Source organism: Egretta garzetta, unplaced genomic scaffold (genome assembly GCF_000687185.1).
Source record: "Egretta garzetta isolate BGI_Z169 unplaced genomic scaffold, ASM68718v1 scaffold45, whole genome shotgun sequence".
In the NCBI taxonomy this organism is placed as follows: domain Eukaryota; kingdom Metazoa; phylum Chordata; class Aves; order Pelecaniformes; family Ardeidae; genus Egretta; species Egretta garzetta.
In genome coordinates, this window is record NW_009260028.1 from 9,705,671 (window position 1) to 9,729,203 (window position 23,533).

The following is a 23,533-nucleotide window of genomic DNA, read 5'->3' on the forward strand; positions in this document are numbered from 1 at the left end:
GTGACAATTATTAATGAGCGTAAGCCAAACTCTTTATACCGGACTTTGTTTCCTCAACATCTTCCTATTCTTGCAGTGCATCAGAACATGGCTTAAGCAACACTCCAGTACCTGCCCCATCTGCCGCGTGCACGCTCTGTTACCAGAAGACTTTCCTGAGCTTCCTGCACGGAACAAATACACCTAAACCTTGTTTTATTTAAGCATGTTGTAATAAGCTGCAAAGTGGCTGCAGAATAACCACTGTGATAAGGAACAGAAACGTGATGCCTAGAAAGAGACAGAACCCTGGTTTTATTGGAAATGGTAGTAGAACTCGGACTAATTCAGTATTTAATGCTTCACATTAAGCTGTAAGATGCTGGTACTGCCACGGCCCCTGCAGAATCAAGTTAGCGTGCTCCAAGATCCAGCACTTTCCTGGTTGCTGCCTAAATGTGCAAAGCCGATGTAGTTCAGAAGCCAGAGCACACAAAACTGGTAGGGTTTTTTGGCCAAGGGATGTTTAAACTATGGTGTATCTACTTCTCCTAAAGGCTGGTGCATAATTCCTGTAAAGAGGGGGCTTTCCTCCAGGGCTTACACCACACTGAAATTCCAGCATCAAACGAGCAGGGGGCCTGAATGACAGACTAGCAGAATGCGGAACAGCCCAGACCTTACCTTCCTCTGGCACAAACAATCCCAATTTAACTGGAGGATTTCAAATCAGGCTTGTTGTGATCATTATGAACACAGTTCATATAATTGCAGCTCCTTTCTCTGCATAAATCCATAGCTAATAATTCAAATTGTTTAAATAATGACTTTTAGTAATATTTTGAAGCAAGAAATTTTTAAGCCTTCCTGTACTTCTTTCTGTTTGTGTATCACTGAGTTGGAATGCTGTAGCTCAATTCCTTAATCTCAAATTACGCTTTGAATTTCCTTCATTGCTGAGGAGCTGTTTTACTTAAATCAGAAACTTGTCTCAAATAGCCAAAAGCCCAGGACTACAGCACGTACAGCTTAACCACTCTGAAAATAGCGTGACTGCTGTTTGGGTACAAGCAGCATTAAATCAATTATATGAGATTAAGTTAGCTAACTCTAGGGATCAGTTGTTCCCCCCAAATGAGTATGTATCCTCCAGAGGAAGTTTTCAACTATTCTGTGATTAATCAATACATTAATTGGTACTCAGATCAAAAATAAAAGTTACTACCGCAGCTGATGTGGGTTTTCTGTGTGATATTGTTGCTAAGTCTCAGTTACTGGTGAGTAATCCACTCTAGGTCAGAGAGCGAAGGCACCTTGCTGCCTGAAGAATGAAGTACTGCGCTGCCCCGCACTGCAGCACTTGCAGCCTTTCCGGCTCCCGTTATGCCTTGGGCTGGGGGACGCATACATAGAGAGCATTGTCTTAGCTTCTCACCAGCAGTCCCACGCCTGCCCTGCTGGGCCGCGCTCCCCAAGCAGAGCAGAGGGTGCCCTGAGGCAGGCGGGGTAAGCTAAGCCGGCTGTGGGAGCAGCGCTGCGGTTACACCCGCTTGCTTGGTGTCGGCCAATCTTGGTTCTCCTACACCCACAGCACAGCCACGACCCCACGTCCCCAAATAAGCGGGATGGGTTTTGGTCTGTGTTCTTTTCTCTGAGTCCCACAAGCTGGAAGGATTTCAGTGCTTTCCAGAGGCGGTTTGGTCACACCTTTGAGAAGGAAGCCCTGGCGCCCCGCTGCTGCCTGGGGGAGGGCAGGGGCGCAGGCCGTACTCCCACCCTAAGGGAGCTGATCTGCTCGGGCTGTTGGGGCCGGCGGTGGGATGAAGGCCAGGCCGCCTCGCCAAAGAACCGCGGGAGGCAATAGTGCCGCTTTGAGCAGCAGGCGGCACTCTTTCAACAACAGCATGTAGACTACAAACAGCAGCATTCGTTTTCCAGAAGTCATCCCGTACCATTTCCCGATTGTAGAGAAGTGTTAAGTAAGTTCTAATAAACAGCTCCTTTTTTCCCCCTACAAGACCACTGTAAGACACTGAAATTCTCATTTCAGATGTTTATTCCTCACATGCAAATGATCTAGAAGCAGGACCAAACCTAGAATTGCATTTCCTGCTTGGCAATGCCACGGGATAAAGCTAAAGGAAATTATTTGGGGCAGTTTTCTTAATTCTGTCTTAATTAGTTTTCTTAATTCTGTCTTTTCAGGTTGTCTCTTTACACTTAGGTTTTATGTACTTAGCCTACCTCCACCCCCCCATAACAGTGTATGGAAAACCCACAGTTAGAATAAATTGTGGCTGTTCTGTTAACACCAGAATCTACAACCTGTTTGTGTCGGGAAGGTTATCTCTTGCTGAAATAGCTTTCCTGTATCGTTCCCTTAAGATGTATCATTACAGACACTTTCATGTATTTACCTTAACTTACTCCTTTCCTGGCACTTACATTCGTACTTTAAGTTGAACAACTGATGGTATTAACCCACCTGATTAAAAAGAGCGGCCGTCTCCCTTGGAACGGTTATTTGTATAATGACAAGTCACATCCTAAAGGCACGAGATGCCACAGTGTAGAAGGTTTTAATGCCATTCTTCCACCCTCAGCATAGGCTGGTCTGCAACAATTCAGTGGTGCCATTTGTCGCACAACAGACATTTGGTCTCCATCAAAAAACTGAGCTGTACAAGTCTTATAAAAGGGAAGGTGGTGTAATGCAAAGAGTAAGTATATTCTCAAACTAAAAACTTTTGACTGATCTTCAGTGCTGTTTTACACACATCGCAAAGATAAAGGGCGTTATTTTTCTAGGGGAGACCCCCACGCACAACTTCAGTTCTAAGCATTCCTCCCATACAGGATCCAGGGAAGACCCCCACGCACAACAACTTCAGTTCTAAGCATTCCTCCCATACAGGCTCATTTGACCAAAATACGCTCGGTGTTACTTCACATATTATTCATTTCACGTTTGCCTTGTGATATTCATCCCACACCACCACCTTGCATCGTTGTAGCACCATTTATTACACCTTCAAAGACACGCTTCAGCATTATCTTACAAGTCCCATGCCTCCCCCCCAGTATATATACACACCACGTGTAACAGGACTTACTAGTTTTGAGAGGTCTTCAAAGGACTTTGGAACAAGTATTACAAAATGAAATAAGGAAAGAAACTTTCTACAAGTTGTAGAAATATATGGAATCATCCCTTCGGGATCTGTCTGAGAAAAACTGGGGGAAAACATGGTTGTTGAAGTCAGAAAGACACCTGACAAGGCTGCCTGAATAGACACATCCACGCAGGCTTTCGCGAGGCAGGCAGAGTCTTAGCAAGACTGGTAGAGAACTGAAAGCCCAAGAACTACCAGCAGGGAGAAGGAAGTGATGTGGTTTGGTTAAAAAAAAAAAAACCAAACAAAAAAAAGACATTAATGAAATTTCACTTTGCCTCTGAAGAATTTTGTCCTTTTTCAGTAAATCCTTAAGTGATTCTCCTCTGACTATTTACATCCTGCAGAGCTTCAGGGGGAAGTTCTCTGTGATGAGGTGATCATCATGCAGAAGGACAACAATGTTAACTTCAAACTCTGGAAGAAGCGGGGGGGGGGGGGGGGGAAAAAAAAAAGTTCCATATTAGTCTGAATTGTCACAGTAGGATGAGAGGGAGGCAGTTCCTGCTCTCAGACACGGCTCTTCACAGGGCCCCTCCAAGCCGTTTCAATAGCCTGGATTTCCCTGTGGCAGGGAGGAACAAGGTAACCTCCAGGCAGAACCTCACCACAGGCACCCCAGATCTTGGACCATTCCTGGAGAACCTTGGCTTGTTCTCATCTTTGGGATTCCTCTGGATTCACGTCCGCATCACTGAAAAGCTGTAACATACAGTCTTCTGGACAGCGGGCAGAGCTCAGATGTCCAAGATTAAAATGTTTTGGGAAAGACGCCTCCCGCCCATACGCATTATTTAGAATGCACACAAGTGGAAGAGTTAGGGAACAGGCTCCTCCCCTGCTGCCAGCATGTGACGGAGCCTTAGAACCCTGCGTTATGTATGGCCTCGTGAAATTAAACACTAAAATACAATATACCTGCAAACTATGAAGAACGTTTTTCAAAAGAAAATCTATTCTTTAGATATTATATTCTGTTCAAACCCCAGATCTATAATCAATCCTAAGTGGCAACAGAGTACACAAGTCAGGTAGAATTAATAAATGAAGGAACGAGGGATCAAAATAAACTGAAAAATAATTGTCCTTTTTTAGAATCTTCATATCTATATTAAGACGGTTCTTATAAATAAAAAAGTAGATGCTACACTAACAGTAGCCATTTGTCACTGTAAATTACCGTTCAATAGCTAGGAATGGCAAAAAGTAGAGTAGAATATTGTTGGGGGGGGGCTAAATCGCTGTACACATCAGGTGCAAAAATGCTTTTGGGGGAACAGATAAACAGGTAGGCAAAGCTGAAAAACTAGCTGTGCACATTTGTCTGAGATATACAGCAGAAAGCTAGGAGGGGCTTCAGTTGGAAAGGATCCTAAAGGCAGGGACTTCAATCTGACACAATAAAATAAAATAATAATAATAATAATAATAATAATAACAACAACAACAACAATAATAAAAAGAACCACCAACCGATTCCAGCAGGATGAAGGAAAGGAAAACAGGCTACCAAAGAGAACTTTTGCAGTAATTACTTGAAGAAGTGAGGAGAATCCTACATGTCAGGTGTTTGTTATTGAAAATGTTGGATTTTGGCAATAATAAGCAGGAAGATGCAACTGGTGTAGATGAAGAAAAGCAAAGCCACGTACAGGCTAACCTTGCTTTTTCTACTTCTGAGTCTGTACAGCAGGAGAGTGGGAAACAAAAAGGAGAGGGAATGGAAAGAGGGGTTCTTGCTGGTGATGAAAAGAAGGAAGGGGTCATCTTGGCATTTTATTCTTGGGCTGTTACTCAAGTGTTTAATCACAGGTAATTTTCTGGCAGAAAAAAAAAAAATTACCTGCCATTACCCTGCTTCTCCTGTCCCTTTACCATATAATTCTATCAGTCAGAAGTAGCTTAACAGTTGCACAACTGGTTTTAGTTAGAAGCATTTGGGCTGTATTTTCTCAAGCTATGTGAAATACAGCAGACTGCAGTCCTGCTCAGGAAACCTCTACAGGGAAACAGGCGGACATCCTCGCTGCTTCTTACAGTGCTGACAGCGACTTGCCCCGTTACCTGCCAGAAGCTAAACTAGAAACCCATCTCAAATGAGAGGTGCCCACACAGCATATACGCACTTACCGACTTTGAAGTTTGTTGTTTCCAGGGTAGGGCAGGTGAACAACCTGGGAAACACCATGTATATGGGAATTGGTAGGCCCCTGCAGACATCCCCATCAGCAATCTGAATATTCTGTATCTCTGTGGCATCTCTGGCGTAACCTTCCGCACACCCTGGTGAAAGCGGGAAATTCAGAGGGAGGGGAGAGGAAGGGAAAGAAAGAAGAGAAAGCAGCGGCCAAAATTTAAAACAAAGATATAATGGGGCTGGAGGGAGGCAAGGGGGAGTAGGTGTGGGCAAAGCATTTTGCCCTTTGACCTGCAAGTTTTCACATTAGCACTCCTGAGTTAAGGATCGTAGAGATTATTTAAATTAATGTTTGGACTGTTCCACCTAAAGTGCAAACCAATTTTTTGCAGGTCTTTTCAATTGTATGCCTTCTGAAAATCTTTCACACTGAAGCTGAAAGAGCGCAAGTGGTAGTTACCGCAGTCGAAACACGTTCCAATTACAGAGAAACTTACCACAGGTTTCCACCCGTACTAACTGCAGCTCAATACTTTTGACGGCAGCCTCTGCATTCTCCACCACCAGCTCCCCTGTCAGTGGCTGTGTAATGATACAGTTTGTAGAACTGAGATGCCCTCTGATGAGAAATTTTGGAAGTGAAGCTCTCTGGAAAGATTGGGAGGGGGGAGAGGGGAAGACACAACTGTAAGAGCAGACTAAAAAAAAAAAATAAAAAAAAAAAAAAAAATCACCTTACAGAAAGACAGTTATCAAAGTATACAGGAAATCCCAAAAAGTTGCAAAGTTAAGAACCCAAAAGTTCAGAAATGCCTCAAGTAACTTATATAACTCTTTAAATATGCATCCTTATGCAGATGCATTAAGATCTCTCTTACTACCCTCCCCACTGACACGCATCCACCCTACTCATCCACAGGAGCATTCTTCCTGGGATGAACTGGCAAAACTTGGCTGTTACAATTAATCCAGAAGTCGGGAACCACATGGTGCAGGAGGTAGGCTGGCAGGAACTAACAGGATGGTTAAGTTAAATCAGCTGGCGGTGCTCTGGAGAACTGCATTCTGGTCCCATTTTGTTAAGGATTACAACACGCAATATAGCCTATCATTTCAGTGATTTTCCCACCTTTTAAAATTTCTCTCTTATGGCCGCTACTGGGAGGGAAGACGGGCATTTAAAAATCTTAATGCAATTTGTAGCATACTGCTTATGTACCAAGACCCCGATTAAGGACAATTAATAAAGGGTGTAATTGCAATACAGGATCATGCTTTTAAAACTTTCCTAACAGCAAGGATGTTTCCTCCTTTTTAAAAAAGGAGCAGTACAAATAGCTGATCGAGGGTGACAGTCTATTAAATCAGTTTCCATAACAGAGCAGGGGCTTTGCTCCCCCTGCCCTCATCTTTTTCAGGCCAGCAGGCATCACAGATACTCTCTGCCAGCAGAGAAACTCATATGCCAGAAGCTCCAGTTACATTTCAAGTTCAGGCAGGAGGCATGCTGAAACGGTCAAGTTTTCTACCCACATCTTCAGCTCCTATCTTCACCATCCAGCTTCCTTCAGACTCTTTCAGCATCCTGCTCTAATCTTCCCCTTCTTTTGCAAGCCTTAGTCTTCTTTCTATCCTGAATTATTTGTTATTGACATTTTTGATGTTAGCCCCTACCTTCCAACCATCTGTTCGCGCTTGCTTGTGGCATCAGATTTCCTTGCCCATGTAACTGATTTTCCCTTCTTCCAAACCAACTCTCTTGGCGAAAATTTTCTTTCTCCCAATCTGTTTGTTTTGCTTCTTAGTCCTGGCTGCCAGTAGCAACGGCAGAAAAGTTCTCCTCAATTATTGCTTAGACTGTTTCACTCAGATACCCAACACCTCTGCAGAATTTAGCTGCTCCACTCAAAACAAATCTTTGGGGGAAATCAAGAAAGAGGAATTTTCATGAGTTTAAGAAGCGTGACCTCACTTGTGTATTTTCTCCTAACTTAAATAACGTAAGTTACATCGCTGGCAAAACCACCCTATGAGATATTGAGTCCTACTAATGTATTAGTAAAATGCTTTTTTGATGGCACGATCCCTCGCAGCTTCTTCTCATCACCACTACTAGCAAACACAGAGTTGCTTCCCTGCTTCACAGGGACATCATAGTTATCCCCTGAAGTGTAGTGGTTAGGAACCTAAGAGACATATAAAAGGAACTCATGGAATGAGAACTCGAGGCCATTTTCTTCAATCCTCATCTACAAGACCTGTTTTTTTAAAGGTGTATTTCCCCTAGAGCCTTACTACTCTTGTCAGTATTCTTCATATTTTAATCCTAGGTCGGTCTTCTCTCATAGGACCTATCATTTACACTCTATTTCATAATCCCCCCAAAATGAGAATCAAGAATATACAAGCAAATCTATCCTGGTTTTTCATCTAACCTCTTTGTGCTTTGCTTGGCTACTGCAAACCTCCTGATCGGTTTTCTAGTGGTCTAAACAGAGATTATAGTTCAGTCACAATCTCCAGACAAGCAGAGAACTGAAATGTTAATATTTTAAATATACCAAAACAGTGACTTTTCTACATGTCCATCAGGTAGTCACTTGAGACCCACACATTTCTCTGAGACAGGGAGAGGAATTTAAAAAAAAAAAAAAAAAAAAAAAACCACAACAAAAAAAAGCAACTGCTTGTGCTACCATACACATTCAATACCATTCTTTAGACAGCTCCACAATTAAATACCAAGAACTGCTGGATCAGAGATGTCAGAAGTTTTAGAACCTATTTTTGTAGTTATGTACTTCAAATAGAGAACGGCACAGGGTCTACTGTTAAACTTAAGAAAGAGCTTTTAATGAACAGGACTTTCTCATGACGTACACCACTGAGTCTTTGGTAAGTCAATGAGTACAGTATCAAGATACAGGAAAAGAAAGAAGAAAGAGAAAATAATTTATATGGCAACATGGTTCATAGGAAAAGCAGACTGCTGAGAACTCAGTATTTAGCAGTAGTCTCAAGAGTAATTTTACCACCAAGAATGGTTACTGTATCCTTATACTGGGAAAAACACATATGCTTGCAGTGTGCAGCAGTCTCCGCAGACATGAGAGGCTGCTGGACACAACCTACTCATCCTCTGTCTCAGCTGGATTTACGGTTCAGCCATGACAGCTGGTTGGTTTTCTAGAATCACCTCCTCCGCGCTCAAAAGTGGTCTATTCTAACATGCAGAAAGTCAAGCAAAGGTAGGAAGAGACCTGCATGGATGAACAAGATGCTACTGATAAAATCATAAGAAGGAAGTATACAAAAGATGGAAGTAGGATCAGGTGACCCAGGAGGAACATAAAACCACTATCCGAGTGTGCAGGGATGGTTTTGGGAAAGCCAAAGCCCACCTGGAGTTAAATCAAGAGACACGAAGGGCAACAAAAAGGAGCATCTACAAGTCTACCAGCTGCAAAAGGAGGACAAGGGTAAATGTCAGCCTGCTACTGAATACGGCAAGGGACCTAGTGACGAAAGACATGAAAAAGACAGAGGTACTTAATGTCTTCTCTGCCTCAGACTTTACAGATGAGATTTGCCTTCAGGAATCCCAGGCTTCCACAACCACAAGGGAAGTCTGGAGTGAGGAACAGTTATCCTTTGTAGAGGAGCAGCAGGTTAGAGAACATTTAAACAGACTGGATGTACACAAGTCCATGGGACCTGATGGGACGCACCCACAAGTGCTGAGGAAGCTGACCCATGTCACCATGAGGCCAATCTTGATTGTCTTTGAAAGGCTGCCATGAACAAAGAACATGTACCGTCACTCTTATCTTCAGTTAGGAAGATCCGAGGATCTACAGGCTCATCAGCCTTGCTTCAGTCCCTAGGAAAGTGATGGAGCAAATAACCCCAGAAGCCATTTCCAAACATATAAAGGACAGGAAAGTGATTGGAAGCAGTCAGCATGGATTTATGAAAATGAAATCACATTTAACCAACGTGACGGCCTTCTGTGATGAAATGACTAGCTTGGTGGACAAGCGGAGAGCAGTGGGTACTGAAGCACTGGCTTCAGCTCTGCTTTTGATACTGTTTCTCCTAACAACTTCACAGACAAACTGGTGGAGTACAGAAAAGATGTACAGATTAGACACTGAGGTGGACTGAGAACAGCCTGAACTGCTGGACTTAAAGGTTTGTGATCAGTAGCACAAAGTCCAGCTCAACGCCAGTCACTAGTGGTGTACACCAGTGACTGGGGCCAATATTGGAGCCAGTATTACTTCACACCTTCAGTGATGGCTTGGACGATGGGACACAGTGCATCCTCAGCAAGTCTGCAGAGAATATGAAATTGGAAGGAGTGGTTGGTGAACCAGATGGTTGCGCTGCCCATCACAGGGACCTCCAGCTGGCTGGACAAATGGGCCCACAGCATTCTGAACTGCATTAGAAAGTGTTGCCAACAGGCTGAGGGAGGTGATTCTCCTCATCTCTTCAGCACTGGTGAGACAAACCTGGGGATAGTGTGTCCAATTCAGGACTTCCTGCTACCAGAAACACAGACTTACTGGAGCAATTCTAGCTTTTGCTGGATTTGGCCATGAAGATGGTTAGGAGCACGTGACATGCAAGAAGAGGCTGAAAGCTGGGATTGTTCACCCTGCAGAACAGAAGGCTTAGGGGAATCTTATCCATATGTATAAATACCTGATGGGAAGGAGTAAAGAAGATTGAGTCAAACTCCTTCCAGTGAAAGGACAAGAGACTACGGTAACAAATCAAAATAAAGGAAATTACTTTTAGATTTTCTATTTATTCATTTTTTAATCCTGTCAGGGTGGCCAAACACTGTAACATTGCTGAGAGGTTGTAAGTCTCCATCCTTTGAGATATTGAAAACTTGACTACACATGCTTCTCAGCAACCTGCTCTAGCTAACTCTGCTCTGAGCGCAGGGGATGGACTAACCAATCTCCAGAGGTCCCTTCCAACCACAATGATTCTGTGAATATGTACAATAAGGTCAACAATAGCATGAAACAAAAACAGCTAATTAAGAGGTCTGTTTTGAGAAACAAGCAGAGGAGTAGGTCTAAATTCAAAAGTTTGGGACTAAGAGCAATGGAAGACAAACTGGGGACACAGAAGGGAGAGCTAAAGCAGGAAAGCAACCTTATTAACAAGAAGAGCAAAACAGCAAAATCTGGAAAAAACAGATTTCAGTGGACAAACAGAAATCAGTGTTCAGAAAGCTAAACGACCAAGACAGTACTACCCAAAGCCACATGGTCCTATAAAAAGAGGCATAACCAAGGATCAAGATACACATTTTTAAAGGATCTTGGCTACATGTGGCATAGAATGTTTTCCTTTGCTTCACTGTCATCTTACTCAGAAAAAATGGTAAAAATGTTTAACCATTACTGAACAAAGTTCCACCTTACATTCACCACCACTATCACAAGAGAACAGGCAGAATCACTTTACTGCTTACAAAAGTAAAAAAGGAAAAAAAGGGGAAAGAAAAAGTTTATTATCTGCAGGGCAGCATTTAATCATTCTTCTCCTGTTCTCACCCAGAGTAACATGAGCATTACGTTTAAAATAAAAGAGTAAGAAAACCCTTACCTCTTTAACATTTTGCAAAGTTTCAGGAGTAATTGTGAAGTCTACTGGGCTTGGCATCGGTTTCCCTTTCTGCGACTACAAGTAATGAAAGAGTTAAACTGTAAACTATGATTTACTAAACACACACAGTATTAAAAAAACCAACAAAGTCAAGCAACTGTTGGATGTGTTAGTTTTCAGGATTGTTTTTGTACTGAAAGTATGCATCTATGTAATAAAACCCCTGAGATTTCCTGCCTTTGCTATTAAGTAACATTATGATATTGTCTAAATACAAGTCACAATGCATCACAAATCTGAATTGTAGAAACAGAACTGTGTCACTTTTTGGTTACTTTGTGTTTGCCATTGCAATAACCACAACAAGCTCTCCATTTGTAAATTCTTGGCATAAGCTCTACCTACACTGGAGGCGGGGGGACGACAGGATGACCCAAACAAAAAAAACCACAAAATTAAAACCACTACCTATCTGAAACATATGGTATGCTATAGAAAAGAATTTAAATTTCACATTTCAGTACTCACAGATAATTACATTTTATGTCACTTGCAATGTTTGTTTCCTTTCATTATTAATACTTAGTAAATTTGGGCAGAGGAGAGAGGGGGAGATTATAAGTGAACTTGCTCCATTACTTCAAATATATTTTATAAACTCTCCCTTCCCTCTTGTTATCTCTCAGCACTTTGAGCTCTTTCTGCTGCCCTTTCCATAGTACAGCTCAGGTCTCCTAAGCCATCCTCATATTACTAGGAGATCCTCAGCTGGTGGAATCTAGCATAGCATTGATTTAATGGGCTTAGCATTCCAGCTTCTTTAACTGTAAAACAGACAAAACTTGGTCCAGGGTAGCTTTCCACACTGAAGAAGTAGTTTGGGGGGCACATTATTACAGTTCCTCAGTATCTATTTACACCATTTATCACAAACCCAAGTTAAGTCTTTCTGTAAGTGCCTGAATGGGCCCTGAGCTCTGCAGAGATGGCAGCCTCTACTCTGCATCAGGAAGACAAGCTTCGCTTACCATTCACCGACCTCACTCTCCGTCCTTATCTCAGGAGACCCAACTGTATGTAACTGGGACTTGGCAGAGCACACCACCACCAGTGGGCTTAACTTGAACTCTTAGTTAGGATCTACCCTCACTACATAAGAATTCAAAATAGCTTCTGCTGCCCAGCCACAAGATGGAAGATATTAGCAAAAGATTGACTGTATTTTCCCATAAATGAAGAATTCTGGCAAGGACTAAGGTTAAGGGAAATGGTACAGTGAGCACTGACAGTGAGAATTGTATGTTCAGTAAAACCTCATTAATTCACCCTGACTGAGAGACTCATGATTTACTGACTTGTGATCTAAGAAGTGCTGTAGTGGGAACAAGAAGTAAAACCAGGAAACTGCATAATATGTAATTTGTTCACTATTTTGACAAGTTTGGCTTACTTATAATATAATAATGGACCAATAAAATGTAGTGTAATATATTTTAGAAAATAATGAAATCTTACCAACAGGAAACTTCTTTATAGCACCTAGCTAAATCTTTGAAAAAGGCACTGTAGAACTAAAATAACATATTTCCACCATTACTCATAAGGAAGACAAAAGAGTCTAATACTTTACTGTCCTGTTAAGAGTTCAAAGGAATGATACAAACAGTACGTTCTAGAAAGTTGTGGGTGGAAAAAGAGATACTTAATTAGGTCAGCACAGCCTGTACCAACATCAGATCCTCTGGACATGCATACTAGTCAATATAAACTAAAAACCAATCTGACATAGGAACTTCAAATAGCAAGCAGCAAAACATTTCTTGTGAGACAGTTAATTCTCATCCCACAATGACCTCTCCCCAGGAGGAAGGCTGCCTCCATTTTGCTAACCACAGGATGTGGATATTTGTTAATCTAGTTATCTTAGCACACTGCTAACCATGGGCTTACTTAATAGCAAAGGTGATTAAGCTGACAAGCTTCTTATTCCCAACTTGATGCAGTCCCAGCTTTGATACTTTGACTCAAGGCTCTAAACCATAATTAGTCATCTGAAGAACAGAAATCAGATATTTTTTCTTCACCAACAAACTCCCATTCCTAGGACAGGCACTGTGGGTGCCTGGAACCTTTGGCTAAGAAATGCTCAGATAATCTGAAACAGTGTTTAGAAGAATGCTGTGGTATTTATCTAACCACACCATTGTTTCAGAACTGAGAGGATGAATATGAGAATAAACTCAGTGCAGTATAAAAAAAAATTATAATTCAAATCCTCTTTGTACTATTTTCTTTAAATGAAAGGAGAGATGTGTCTTTCTAATCAGAAGCAACTGACACCCTAGCTCTTCTGCACGGGTTTTTTTTTTGGGGCCAGCTTCCTTTACTCATACATATCCTGTGTTGCTATTACAAATTACATGGGTTTACTCAGTTTTGTAACTTTAGAGCCAAACTTCATTTAAAGTGGGGGGGAAAAAAAAGTCTCACTTTGTATAATTAATACAAACCACACTTACCAGTGAGTGGACAATGAATTCACAAGTCTTAGTTAGGTCTTTTGCCAGCAGAGAACGTCGCATATCACATCGTAGGGTATACTGGCAAGAACAGGATGGCAGAGAAAAAGAAGACAGCCTTAGTTAAGGTTTCCTCTCTCTCGCTTTTCTTCTTTTAACTACATATGTGCAGAATGTTACTGTTATTAATATTTAAGACATCGTTTAAAACAGATTAGTAGGCAATGTACATACCAGTAATGGGGAAAGGGGAAGGAGATAAAAGGTATACAACAATTTGAGATGCTCCCAAAAGAAAGCCGATTTTTCTTTGTGTTTACAGTCCTACAGTCATTTGCCAATGCTTTCCCTATCTTCTGTGTTATGTAATAACCTATGAGATCGAGGGACTAATTCACTGGCAGAGAGTAGTATTCTTGTACGTCTTCCACACCCACATTACATTCAGTAAAGAGGGATTACAATATTGCCTTTCACCGTACTTCGGATAAGTGATTATCAATAAGGTATATTCACAGCCCCTCTAAATTTAAATTTATTTTAAGACTGAACTTAACAGTGTTAACAGTTACATGCATATTTAATGCAGAACTGTCTTCAACCATATAGCTGAACTTAAAAGCAGCAGCATGCAGCAAAGTCAGGCAACAAGGTTAAGTTTGCTGTTCGCTGCTGCTGATTTCCTCCCTTTTCTCCCCTAAAAAGGGAGCCACAAACCAGTGACTGAAAAATAGTATGACCTTGGTGCACTCAGACTAGGGACTCAGCTTCATATCTTCTAGATCATGGGGTCTCTCTGCACCTAACCTGAACACACATGCAAGAATGAGATCAGGGAGCCTATCTCTTCCCCCACCACAGACAATGGTTTCCACTGAAGCTGCTGACTGTTGAGCAAACCTTCTATTACTGCAGTACGTGTCACTCAGACCAGGGAACACAGCACAATGAGGCAGCAGGACCATGCAGGCCTTGCAATTTGGCCCACAGGCTCCCCATCAGTGTCTAATTAGAAGATCTCTGCATGAGAACAGAGACTTGACTCTTGATAGTGCACCCCCAGCTAACATACTAATACCTAGATCAAGAAATAGAGGCTTGCTTTTAAACTGCACAGGACTTAGGAAGTGTTTCTTAAACAGCACCTTTAGTTACTCAAATGAAAAAAATCAACAGGTGGTAGACTGTAGTCTGTTTTTCCATTTCTTGATTTGGACAGAGAACAAATATAAACGTTAGAAGCAGATGAATTCTTTCCTTTGATTTATTTAAAACTAACAAGGTATTTTTAAGTAGTTCAAGCCTGATTTTCTAGAAAACAAACTTAATGTTCCCCAGTTTACATCCCTGTATCTGTTTTATCAGGTATCAGTGCACCTTGAATAACCTTGGGAAAGACTACATTTTCCTCTTCAGAAGAGCAGGACTCTCAAAGGTTGGCTGAAATCTAATGATTAACCTTTTAATTATATTTTATACCCAGCTTGTAAAAAGAAGTCTAGTAGATAAGAGAGGGAATGACAAAACAAAACAAACATTAACCATTAAAGTATACCTTAAAACAACTGATACTGATAATAAGCAAGTTATCTGGATTATGGAAAGCAACTCAACCAGTTTTGTACCATTTTTGACATACCTACTACAAACAACAGACGTTACATTAGGAAGAAAGCCAAGACTAAGAAAGGATATGTATGGGAAGTACTTAAAAAGCCATCTGAATGTAGACAAAAACAAGGGAATTTTTCTTTTAGTTACTTCCAATAGGCTAGTAGGTGGGGGGGGGGTTTGTGGGTTTTTGGTTTGTTTGTTAGGGTTTTTTTTAAATCCCACACTGTAATGTAAGCTATTTATCGAAACTGGAAGTCTAACAGTTTTATACTTTGACACCAAATCAAACACTCATCCATGAGCTACAAGCAGGGGGCGAGGGGGTAAGTTTTACAACCCAGTGATTCTTCATCAGCACTAGTCTGAAAATTTTTGCATTTAGGGGCTCCTTCAACTTTTTCCTTGAAGAAAACAAAACAAAACAAAACCACCAAACAAAAAATAACCCAACCCCAAAAACATTCCTTAGTAAGAAAAAGCATTGTCTACCACAATGTTTACATTCAAGAGATGGCTGAAGAAAGACTTTCCCTCAAAAAAGAAAGCCAAACCCCAAACAAATTAACCCACCTACGGTAAGACAATTTTTAACCAAAAAAGGTCAAATTTCAAAATGATGTTTCCACAAGATTCTGTTACAAGCATGTAGTACATACAGATTTGGGCAGGAAATGCTACTACTCATCTCCACAAGAAAGCAAACAATTCATGTGTTTGAAGATGCTACAAGCTCTCAACACGCTGGTTTGAGTCTTCATTATGAAATTACACAGCCACATTTGTTTTGAACAAAAGGACAATGTAGTGCAGTCTTTTTTGTCTGCAACATAAGGAGGGATCAGATATATGTTACAGTAGTTCTTATGATGTATTTGAGGCACGACATCTTGCCTACTGTTCTGTTTCTGCCATCATTCTTTAAATATTTACTCCATGTGGAAGGCCTGAAACAGTAAGTGATGGAAAGACTTCCTCTAGTTAGAGGACGCTTCTCACAAACGAATGCAGGAAAACAGACTCTGAACACTAGGTAGCTTTGTTCCTGTAAGATTTATCCCTGTGTCTTAAAATGGATCTGGTAAGTCAGTATACTTCATTTTTAATATTTAAGTATTATTAGCAGCAATTGGTTGTCTACTATGCTAACAAAGTCTCACTGGTACTAGGTTAACAGTACACACACACGTATCTGGGTATGTACTACTATATAGATTATTTACAAAATGGTAAATGGAAGTTCTTTCACAATGAAATCAGAACTAGATGAAAACATCACCCTGTAAGAGAACTGTACAAGATTTAACAAGCGTGGCAAATACATCTTATCCTTTCTCAACCCAAAGCTGCTCTTTCCCATATGCTTTTCAGTCTCTCTTGTGCATCCCAAGTTACATCTGATCAGTTTCATTACCATCAGCTATTTCCAATGAAAAGCTTAAACTCACTGGAAAAGGGACCAGACATTACAGTAATTTTTTAAAAGCAACATTATATTGATGGGATTCTGAGATCTCAGGATGGTTCCTTTGTCACATTTAAGAAGTGTTACCACCTGTGGAAAGTATTGACTCCTAGAAACTGGAGCTGAAAAGGCAACTAGAAACTACCTACAAACTAGTACTTAAAAGCTTAACATATATCATAATTTTTAACCTTAAGTTATATCTAGAAAATACAGTACACAACAGAAGAATACTATATTAATAAAGGGAAGCTTAAAATCTACTTACTTCAAAGGATCTCTAACTTTCTGTTCATTCTTCAAATTGAGAAAAGAAAACATATTGCTCTATGAAAAGAAAACTTTATCACAAAACTTCATCCCCTGCTTCCATGAAAAGAGATTTCCATTAAAGAGATGCTTTAGAATACATACTGCAGATAACAAAAGTTCAGATATTCTTTACAGATATGACTGCCTTACCTGAATATTAACAAAGACACCATGATATGTCTCATACAGAACTTTGTTCCCCTTCATATGCAATGGAAATTCAAACGGAATTTCTGTCTTGCCACTGGGAAGTTTCCCTGGTTTTACCATTTCAATAGTGCTGTTAATAATTTGAATAGGCTGCAAAGATAAATATTAAGAGGTTTAGGTTGAAGCAGAGAGACAGCCCCATCATTTCAAGAATCCACTAAACTCTAACAGACTTCCTGAATTTCCAGAAACTCAGGTATTTCTTCACAAGACACAGCTCTCCAGTCTTACAATGAAAAGAAATATTAAGAAATATTAAGAATGCTTTCCTCAAAAAACCAATTTGTGATCTATTTTATGGTAATATCATACATGATATATGATGACCAAACATATTTAGAGAGCTAAACAACGAAGTCTCAAGCACTTTGGAAAGTGGAGTTCCATTTTCTAAATTATGATCCTTAATAGTAGCAGCACGAATCAACAATTAAGTGTGCCGGTTGAGCGGTTGGTCATTCCCTCCTACCTTCTCCTTGGCCCTTTCCCACCCTAAAGACCTATACTGAGGGCTAGTCTCTCACTGGAACAATGGTTAACTATGCGTCAGCTGGGGAAGCCTGCTTGAAGACTACACTTCTTTTCTTCTCTGGTGTTTTACTATTGTTTTCCCCTCTACTAGACAGGAATAAGAAAATCCATTGCTTCTATTATTTCTTCTGGTTTTCAATCATTGATGGGCAGATTATTCATACTGTAAAAAAGTTAACTAGGATATGAAGACATTAAAAGGCCCTGCACTGAGGCTATCCTAACTTAAGCAAACTGTTTTACAAATGTAGCTACACTGCCTCTAGACAGAGCCAGCCTCGCTTCAACCAGTACAGCCATGTTTGTGTAGAGCCTGAGATAACCTGCCCTGCTAGATTCCAAACCCCACACTTCCAATCCTGAAAAGCAATACAGAGACCTTCCAGGAGCTCTGCAGACAAACAGTCTGTGCACAGCTTCATACTCCACAGAAGAATCTGTGCAGGTCCTGTGTCATGCCTAGTAACACACAACCTCAATGGCCTCTGCAGAAAATGTTGTGATAGTGACTGATCTGGAACAAAAGTCCAGTTAAACCCAGACACTTAAAAAAAAACCCCACACCATATATAATTACACAGTTTATTATTTTTCTTTAAATCACGGTCCTTCAATGCATCATGCAGTAACCACACTATTTATGTTACTGTATTTCCACCCTAAAGAAAACTCTCCAGTGCAAGCTCCTGCCCCAGACTGTCATCATATATCACTAGATAATGCTGAGCATTTCTCCGCTTTCTATCATTTACATACCATGAAGTGCTATAACTACCTGAGAGCCATTAAAGATTTAATTTGAGAAAACAGAGAAAGGTTTTGTGGCAAAAATATTAACCTGCACAGGTCTTACCTTGACAGAGTTATAGAAAGCTTCAAACACACCCACGCTTTTGGCACTAAGCTGCAGGTTTACTGATCCTTCCATTGTTAATGAGATACCTTGGTGCTGGACTGTGTCCTTACTTGTTATGACCACGACTCCAGAAAGAACTTCCTAGTGGGAGAGAAGACAACATGAAAACATTTGTTTAAATAGATTTCTTCTATAGGAGTTACTCAGACAGTGTGCTGACTGATTTTCAAACTCAACAAAACTGTTCCCAGAGAATAGTCTAACCTTGTCAGAAAAGACAATTACTGATAAGGAAAGCCATGTGAGGAAGAGATCTCTGTACTTCTGTTTGTTTTCTTTAAAAATATTCTCCTCCTCCTCGCAGAACTACTAATCGGAGCTTCAGCTTCTTTCCAAAGTTTCAAGATCCTCCTCTCCAGCAAGATGAAAAATATCTTCATAACTCTCAGGTCAGCTGGTAATCGACAAGTTCCATTTCACGTGTCAGAATGAAATCCCAGGAGGAATTTTTATATGAAGATGGTCAGCCATGAGAGGTGGAAGAGAAGGCATAATTGTAAAAGTGATGACCAAGCTAAGGATAAGACTAACATCAAGAATGGAATGGAACAGGTTTAAAATAAATAAATAGTTGTTCTGCTACACAAGCAAATTCCATGCTATATAGGAAATAGTTTAAAAGCGTATCTGAATCGAAGGCACAAGTTGTGTGACTCAAGAGATGCGCCACTTATCCCATTAAGAATATTTTGTCTACAAAACTGTATTTGCACAAGAACACTGCATCTTGGAAGTATCAACTTAGAAGTTCTAACACTGAAGATTAGCTGCAGGAGAGCAACACACAGTTCATTTTACATACCCCTTTACATATCCTTCCCCTCTCCTATAACAGGGAATCCACTCCAATCCAGAGTTCCACATAAAAAGCTCATACACATCTGGAAATAGCAGCAAGTAGTTTGAGAACCTGAAGAAAGTTTCTTGGGGCTAACCTTCTCTTCTGTTTATGTTAATGCTCTCTCCACCTTCACCAGGCTTGCATACTAGACACCAAACTACAGATCACTCCAACCAAAGGACAATTCAGACTGCCCACTCTACACTCGACCAGTTAAAACCAGTCTAGTTATGTACATCTCTGACAGACGCTATTTGAATTTTGCCAGCCTTTTTGTCTTTACTACTGGTACAGGATGACAATCTAGAAAATGGGTCAGGCGGTTTAAAGCAGAACAGGACAGCAGTAGAACATCACGCATCACAACAAAGGCTGACACGCTGCAAGTCTGAAAAGAGGACCTGCAGCAATTGGGAAATGCCAGGAACAGGAGGCACAAGCACAAAAGGACAGTGAAGAAAAGCTGACCTAAATACTGTACTGCTTCACTAACAGGCTTTAATTAGTACAAGCAATTAGGTTATTGCTTTGAAAATTGAGTACAGCTGAACTATAAGAAGCAAGGACAATCCTGAACATATTAACTACTTTAATAAATGAGAACAGTCTCCCACCACACAAGCAGCAACCTATTCCAGAGCTACTGCCTACATACTTTCACACGATAAGGTTGTATGTATTTGGGGCAGAAAGGAGAAGAATGACTTGAGCTTAAATATGGATTTTTCTTATAACATTTCATGTCTCTTAAGAAATGAAAAAAAAAAAAAACCCAAACTCAAACCCACTTTCTACCAAAACTTTTAAAGGACACTAGTGTGGGGGAGAGGAAAACATCACAAAAAAGACACTGTAATATTTACTTAAACTGTTTATATGCAATCAGATTATATTTCTGTTTGATGGGGGGGAAGTTGGCTATGTATATTTTCTGGAGAAGAGCTACTTTGTCCTTTTTTGTGTAAAACCAGGGTTCCCTCTAAATACAAAGCTGTCAGTATACCTGTCCCTCTAAAAAGTACAAATCAAAGAACGTAAGCTTACCAAGACATTCAAATACCTATGGTTAGAACACAATTTATGAGAAAACTTCACTTTTGCAAAACATTTGCAAACATGTACCATTTGTAAAAGTTACGTGGCATCACTTAATACTAAACTAGTACTGGTTTCAGTCCATATCAAAAGGGGTTCATTTACCTTTAACACCACAAAACTAAAGGTATAGAGAAAGTCACCACTGGAATTAATCCTCACGTACAACAATGTAGTAACTTACAATCAGTTGCTCTTATGCACTTTTTACCTTCTCCCTTACTAGGAACTCCTTATGGCTTCTTACCTTCTCCCTTACTAGGAACTCCTCATGGCTTCACCATGCGATGACAAAACTCTGCAAGATGGAACTAAGCTAATACAGCTCTACACAGAATTACTCATCTAAACAGTGTATCCATCCACAGGAAGGCCAATATCTTATGTGAAGCAGACAGAGAAATGAGGTACATATCCTAAACTGCAAATAAAATATTATTGTGAGAAGACTGCCCCAGGTTAATTATCCAAAACAAGCTTTATAACTTTCTGTCCCTTACCATTCAGACATGCTCATGAAACTGCCAGGAAGACTGACACATTCAAAGTTTCAGTCACTTTCAAGGTCACAACTAAGATGAACACCTCCTTCATCTGATCCAGCAGCACAATCCCTCGCTTCTCCAGCTGTGGAGCAGAATTACCCATGTCTGGCTGAGGACAATTTGGAACAATCTTTAAACAACAACATGAAATGGTGCGTGACATGCATCACAGAATGTCATCTTGAGAGCCCTAAGTCACATCTAGACTTCTGACTGAACTACACAGCTATTCAGTATCTATAAACTTTATGTAAAGACTGGAAGGATCAAAGTACACACTATACTGTCCCATAAATTGTTGGGAAAATTACTTTTAGTGTTAAAATACATACTAATTCCAACCTGACTGTTTACACTGCCAGGTCTGTTAGCTACATTAAGGAGCTAGAAAAATCATTTTAGCTAGGTGTTATATATTTTCAGCCTGTTTCTAATCACGACAGCATCCCTGATAAGAAAAAAACAGCCTTTTTTTTCCCCCAAATGCAAGATAACTTTGAAAAAAATAACAAACAAACCACAAGGCAGGTTTTCAAGACCACTAGAAATCTGTCATCATGCTTTTTGAGGCGTTGACAACAGCAGAGGACATCATACCTAATGCCATACAGAAATGCCTAACATTTCTCTAGCTCCATTCAATATCCACTATACATCTATGGATTAAGCTTTTCATTATTTTGGTAGAATGGAAGTCCACGGTCAGCTGGTTACCAACAAGATACCTTAGATTCCTTTCAGATTCCACCTTCCACATCACGAGTACTCACTTTTAGGACAAAGGGAAAACATTTGGCAATTTAAAAATTCACATTAAGTTCACGCAAGTCACATTTACTTAATATTCCTGATCATTTTCTTTGACATCTATTCCTCTATGCAAGCCACCCGCAAATCTTAACTACCTATTCTTCTGATTGTTTAGAAACTGACTGCTTTCAATAGAAAAAGGCTGCTAGACCTAACTAACTGGTCATTAGATGCTTTAAAAACCTCAATGCTCAGATTTACTAATTAGTTTGCTTTTTTAGAAAACGTAAAAGGCTTCCTTAGGGGCAAATTCTGACTTAAGTATATTTTGGACTCACTTGTCATTAAAAGGTTTGGCTGACATTAACTATGGCACCTTTCTTTGTACAATGCATTTTTCAGACCTTTCAGCCTAGAATTCTTTTAATTATCAATCTCAGACTAACTGCCACAGTTACTCCAGTCACCCTGTTTAGGTTTTCTAAATAAAGCGCATCATTAGTTCTGCCTGCCCCCTCATCTTCTAGCATTCCAGAGTTTATTAAACAAGCCTCAATGGCTCAAGAATTCCCCATCCAATTAAAAAAAAAAAAAAAAAAAAAGTCTCCTGAACACAGATCTTCTGTTCCTAGGAATTTAAACATAGTTTTGCTGCAATAAGCCTTATTTTGCTATTACAGGGTATGCTATTGGGATCCATTTTATTGTCCTTTTGTTCTTAAATCCCCTATAATTATTTTCTTTTTTAAACAATGCTATTACTCTTTTGGTCCAAGAAGTGGCAAACTTGGTTTTGGCTCACAATTTAAAGTAATCTGTTTAAGCCAGCTTTTCTCAAATTGAAGTCTGGATAAAATAAAGGTCTTTGTTTGCTTAGTTTCTCCAGTTTCTGATGATTATAACTAATGAATACAGAAATTGCTTACTGATTATTGCAGCACGTTATTTTAAATAACTTCCTTTTTAAAAGCAGGAACACAATATCAGGCTTGCACGATGCATGACTGTTTTTACAAATGTTGTGCCTAATTTCTCCCAATTAAAAAGGAACAGCCAATGCAGAAGCAAAGAGCAACTAAAAAGAACAAAATAGTTGACTACTCAACTACCTAGAACTAAATAAAGTTTTAGGAAGTGAAGTGACTTCCACTTGGCATAGGAGATTGCTTTGCAACAATGAAAAATCCTTGAATTCAGATGGGTTTAGTATAATGAAGGTCACCGTACCAGGATAAGAAGTAGTCTGACTCAACCCAAGGCAACAGGGAACAGTATTTGAAGGTTCTGTTATATGATATTTCAGCACCAAAGAGAAATGTTAAAGATCTTGGGGTGGTGGGGAAAGCCTATATAATGAAACATATGCATCACTCTGACCTTACAAAAAGCAAAACATGAAGTTATGCAGCCTTGATTTTCCTGGTCTGCTATTTCCTTCAGACATGCCCTTATCTTCTCCACTCAACAGCCTTCTCATAAGTACTTTCAACAATACTTTCCCCTAACAAGACTTCTGCAATAAAATTAAAGATAAATAACTTTCAGATTTCTTCCCTGCAAGTTTATATTAAAAACTGCTGTACCTTCAGGGCCTTATTCAGTATGGAATTTACTATTAAGAGATTCTCAGGACAGTTACTTGTTAAATACATGTCTCTCCTATATCTGTTTCCCCTCACCCCTTCCCTCTTGGAGGCAACAAAGATATATAGCAAATGCACTCAACAGCTGTAAAGATGCTGGTTTATGTACATGCAACAGATTGAGAGATGCTGATTGCTAAAAATTCCTGAATATTTCAGCCGGAGTATGCACTCTCAA

At 40.1% G+C, this 23,533-nt stretch overlaps 2 protein-coding genes across 5 annotated transcripts in view; one reads left to right on the forward strand and one right to left on the reverse strand.

The window, feature by feature from the left end:
• The window catches only part of TTC3 (tetratricopeptide repeat domain 3), a 66,843-nt gene extending 64,013 nt beyond the window's left edge, over positions 1-2,830 (forward strand). For all 3 annotated transcript variants that reach the window (XM_009640912.2, XM_035896410.1, XM_035896409.1), the window contains exon 45: positions 77-2,830. In XM_009640912.2, coding sequence (XP_009639207.1) covers positions 77-187 — 111 coding nt within the window. In that variant the 3' untranslated portion in view covers positions 188-2,830. The remainder of the gene's footprint in view (positions 1-76) is intronic.
• A 154-nt stretch (positions 2,831-2,984) lies between these two features.
• Positions 2,985-20,937, reverse strand: VPS26C (VPS26 endosomal protein sorting factor C). 2 transcript variants are annotated; one of them, XM_035896412.1, is made up of 8 exons: positions 18,686-19,024; positions 18,419-18,562; positions 16,975-17,124; positions 13,437-13,517; positions 10,918-10,992; positions 5,787-5,937; positions 5,283-5,435; positions 2,985-3,569 (listed from the first exon to the last, which is right to left on the reverse strand). In XM_035896412.1, exons 2-8 carry the CDS (start codon positions 18,491-18,493, stop codon positions 3,487-3,489), a joined length of 768 nt encoding a protein of 255 aa, XP_035752305.1. In that variant the 5' UTR covers positions 18,494-18,562; positions 18,686-19,024; the 3' UTR covers positions 2,985-3,486. The 2 variants fall into 2 exon arrangements, with proteins under 2 accessions (XP_035752305.1, XP_035752304.1); XM_035896411.1 differs by lacking the exons at positions 2,985-3,569; positions 18,686-19,024 and adding an exon at positions 20,918-20,937 and having other exon boundaries at positions 4,619-5,435.
• Between the last annotated feature and the right edge of the window lie 2,596 nt (positions 20,938-23,533).

Bases quoted from the DNA above. Each gene is read 5' to 3' on its own strand.
- VPS26C (XM_035896411.1), bottom strand. The intron at 13,518-16,974 runs GTAAGGCAGTCA...TGTTCTTGCCAG, and splicing joins GTGTCTTTGTTAATATTCAG to TATACCCTACGATGTGATAT. The intron at 10,993-13,436 runs GTAAGTGTGGTT...CATTACTTGTAG, and splicing joins AATTCATTGTCCACTCACTG to TCGCAGAAAGGGAAACCGAT.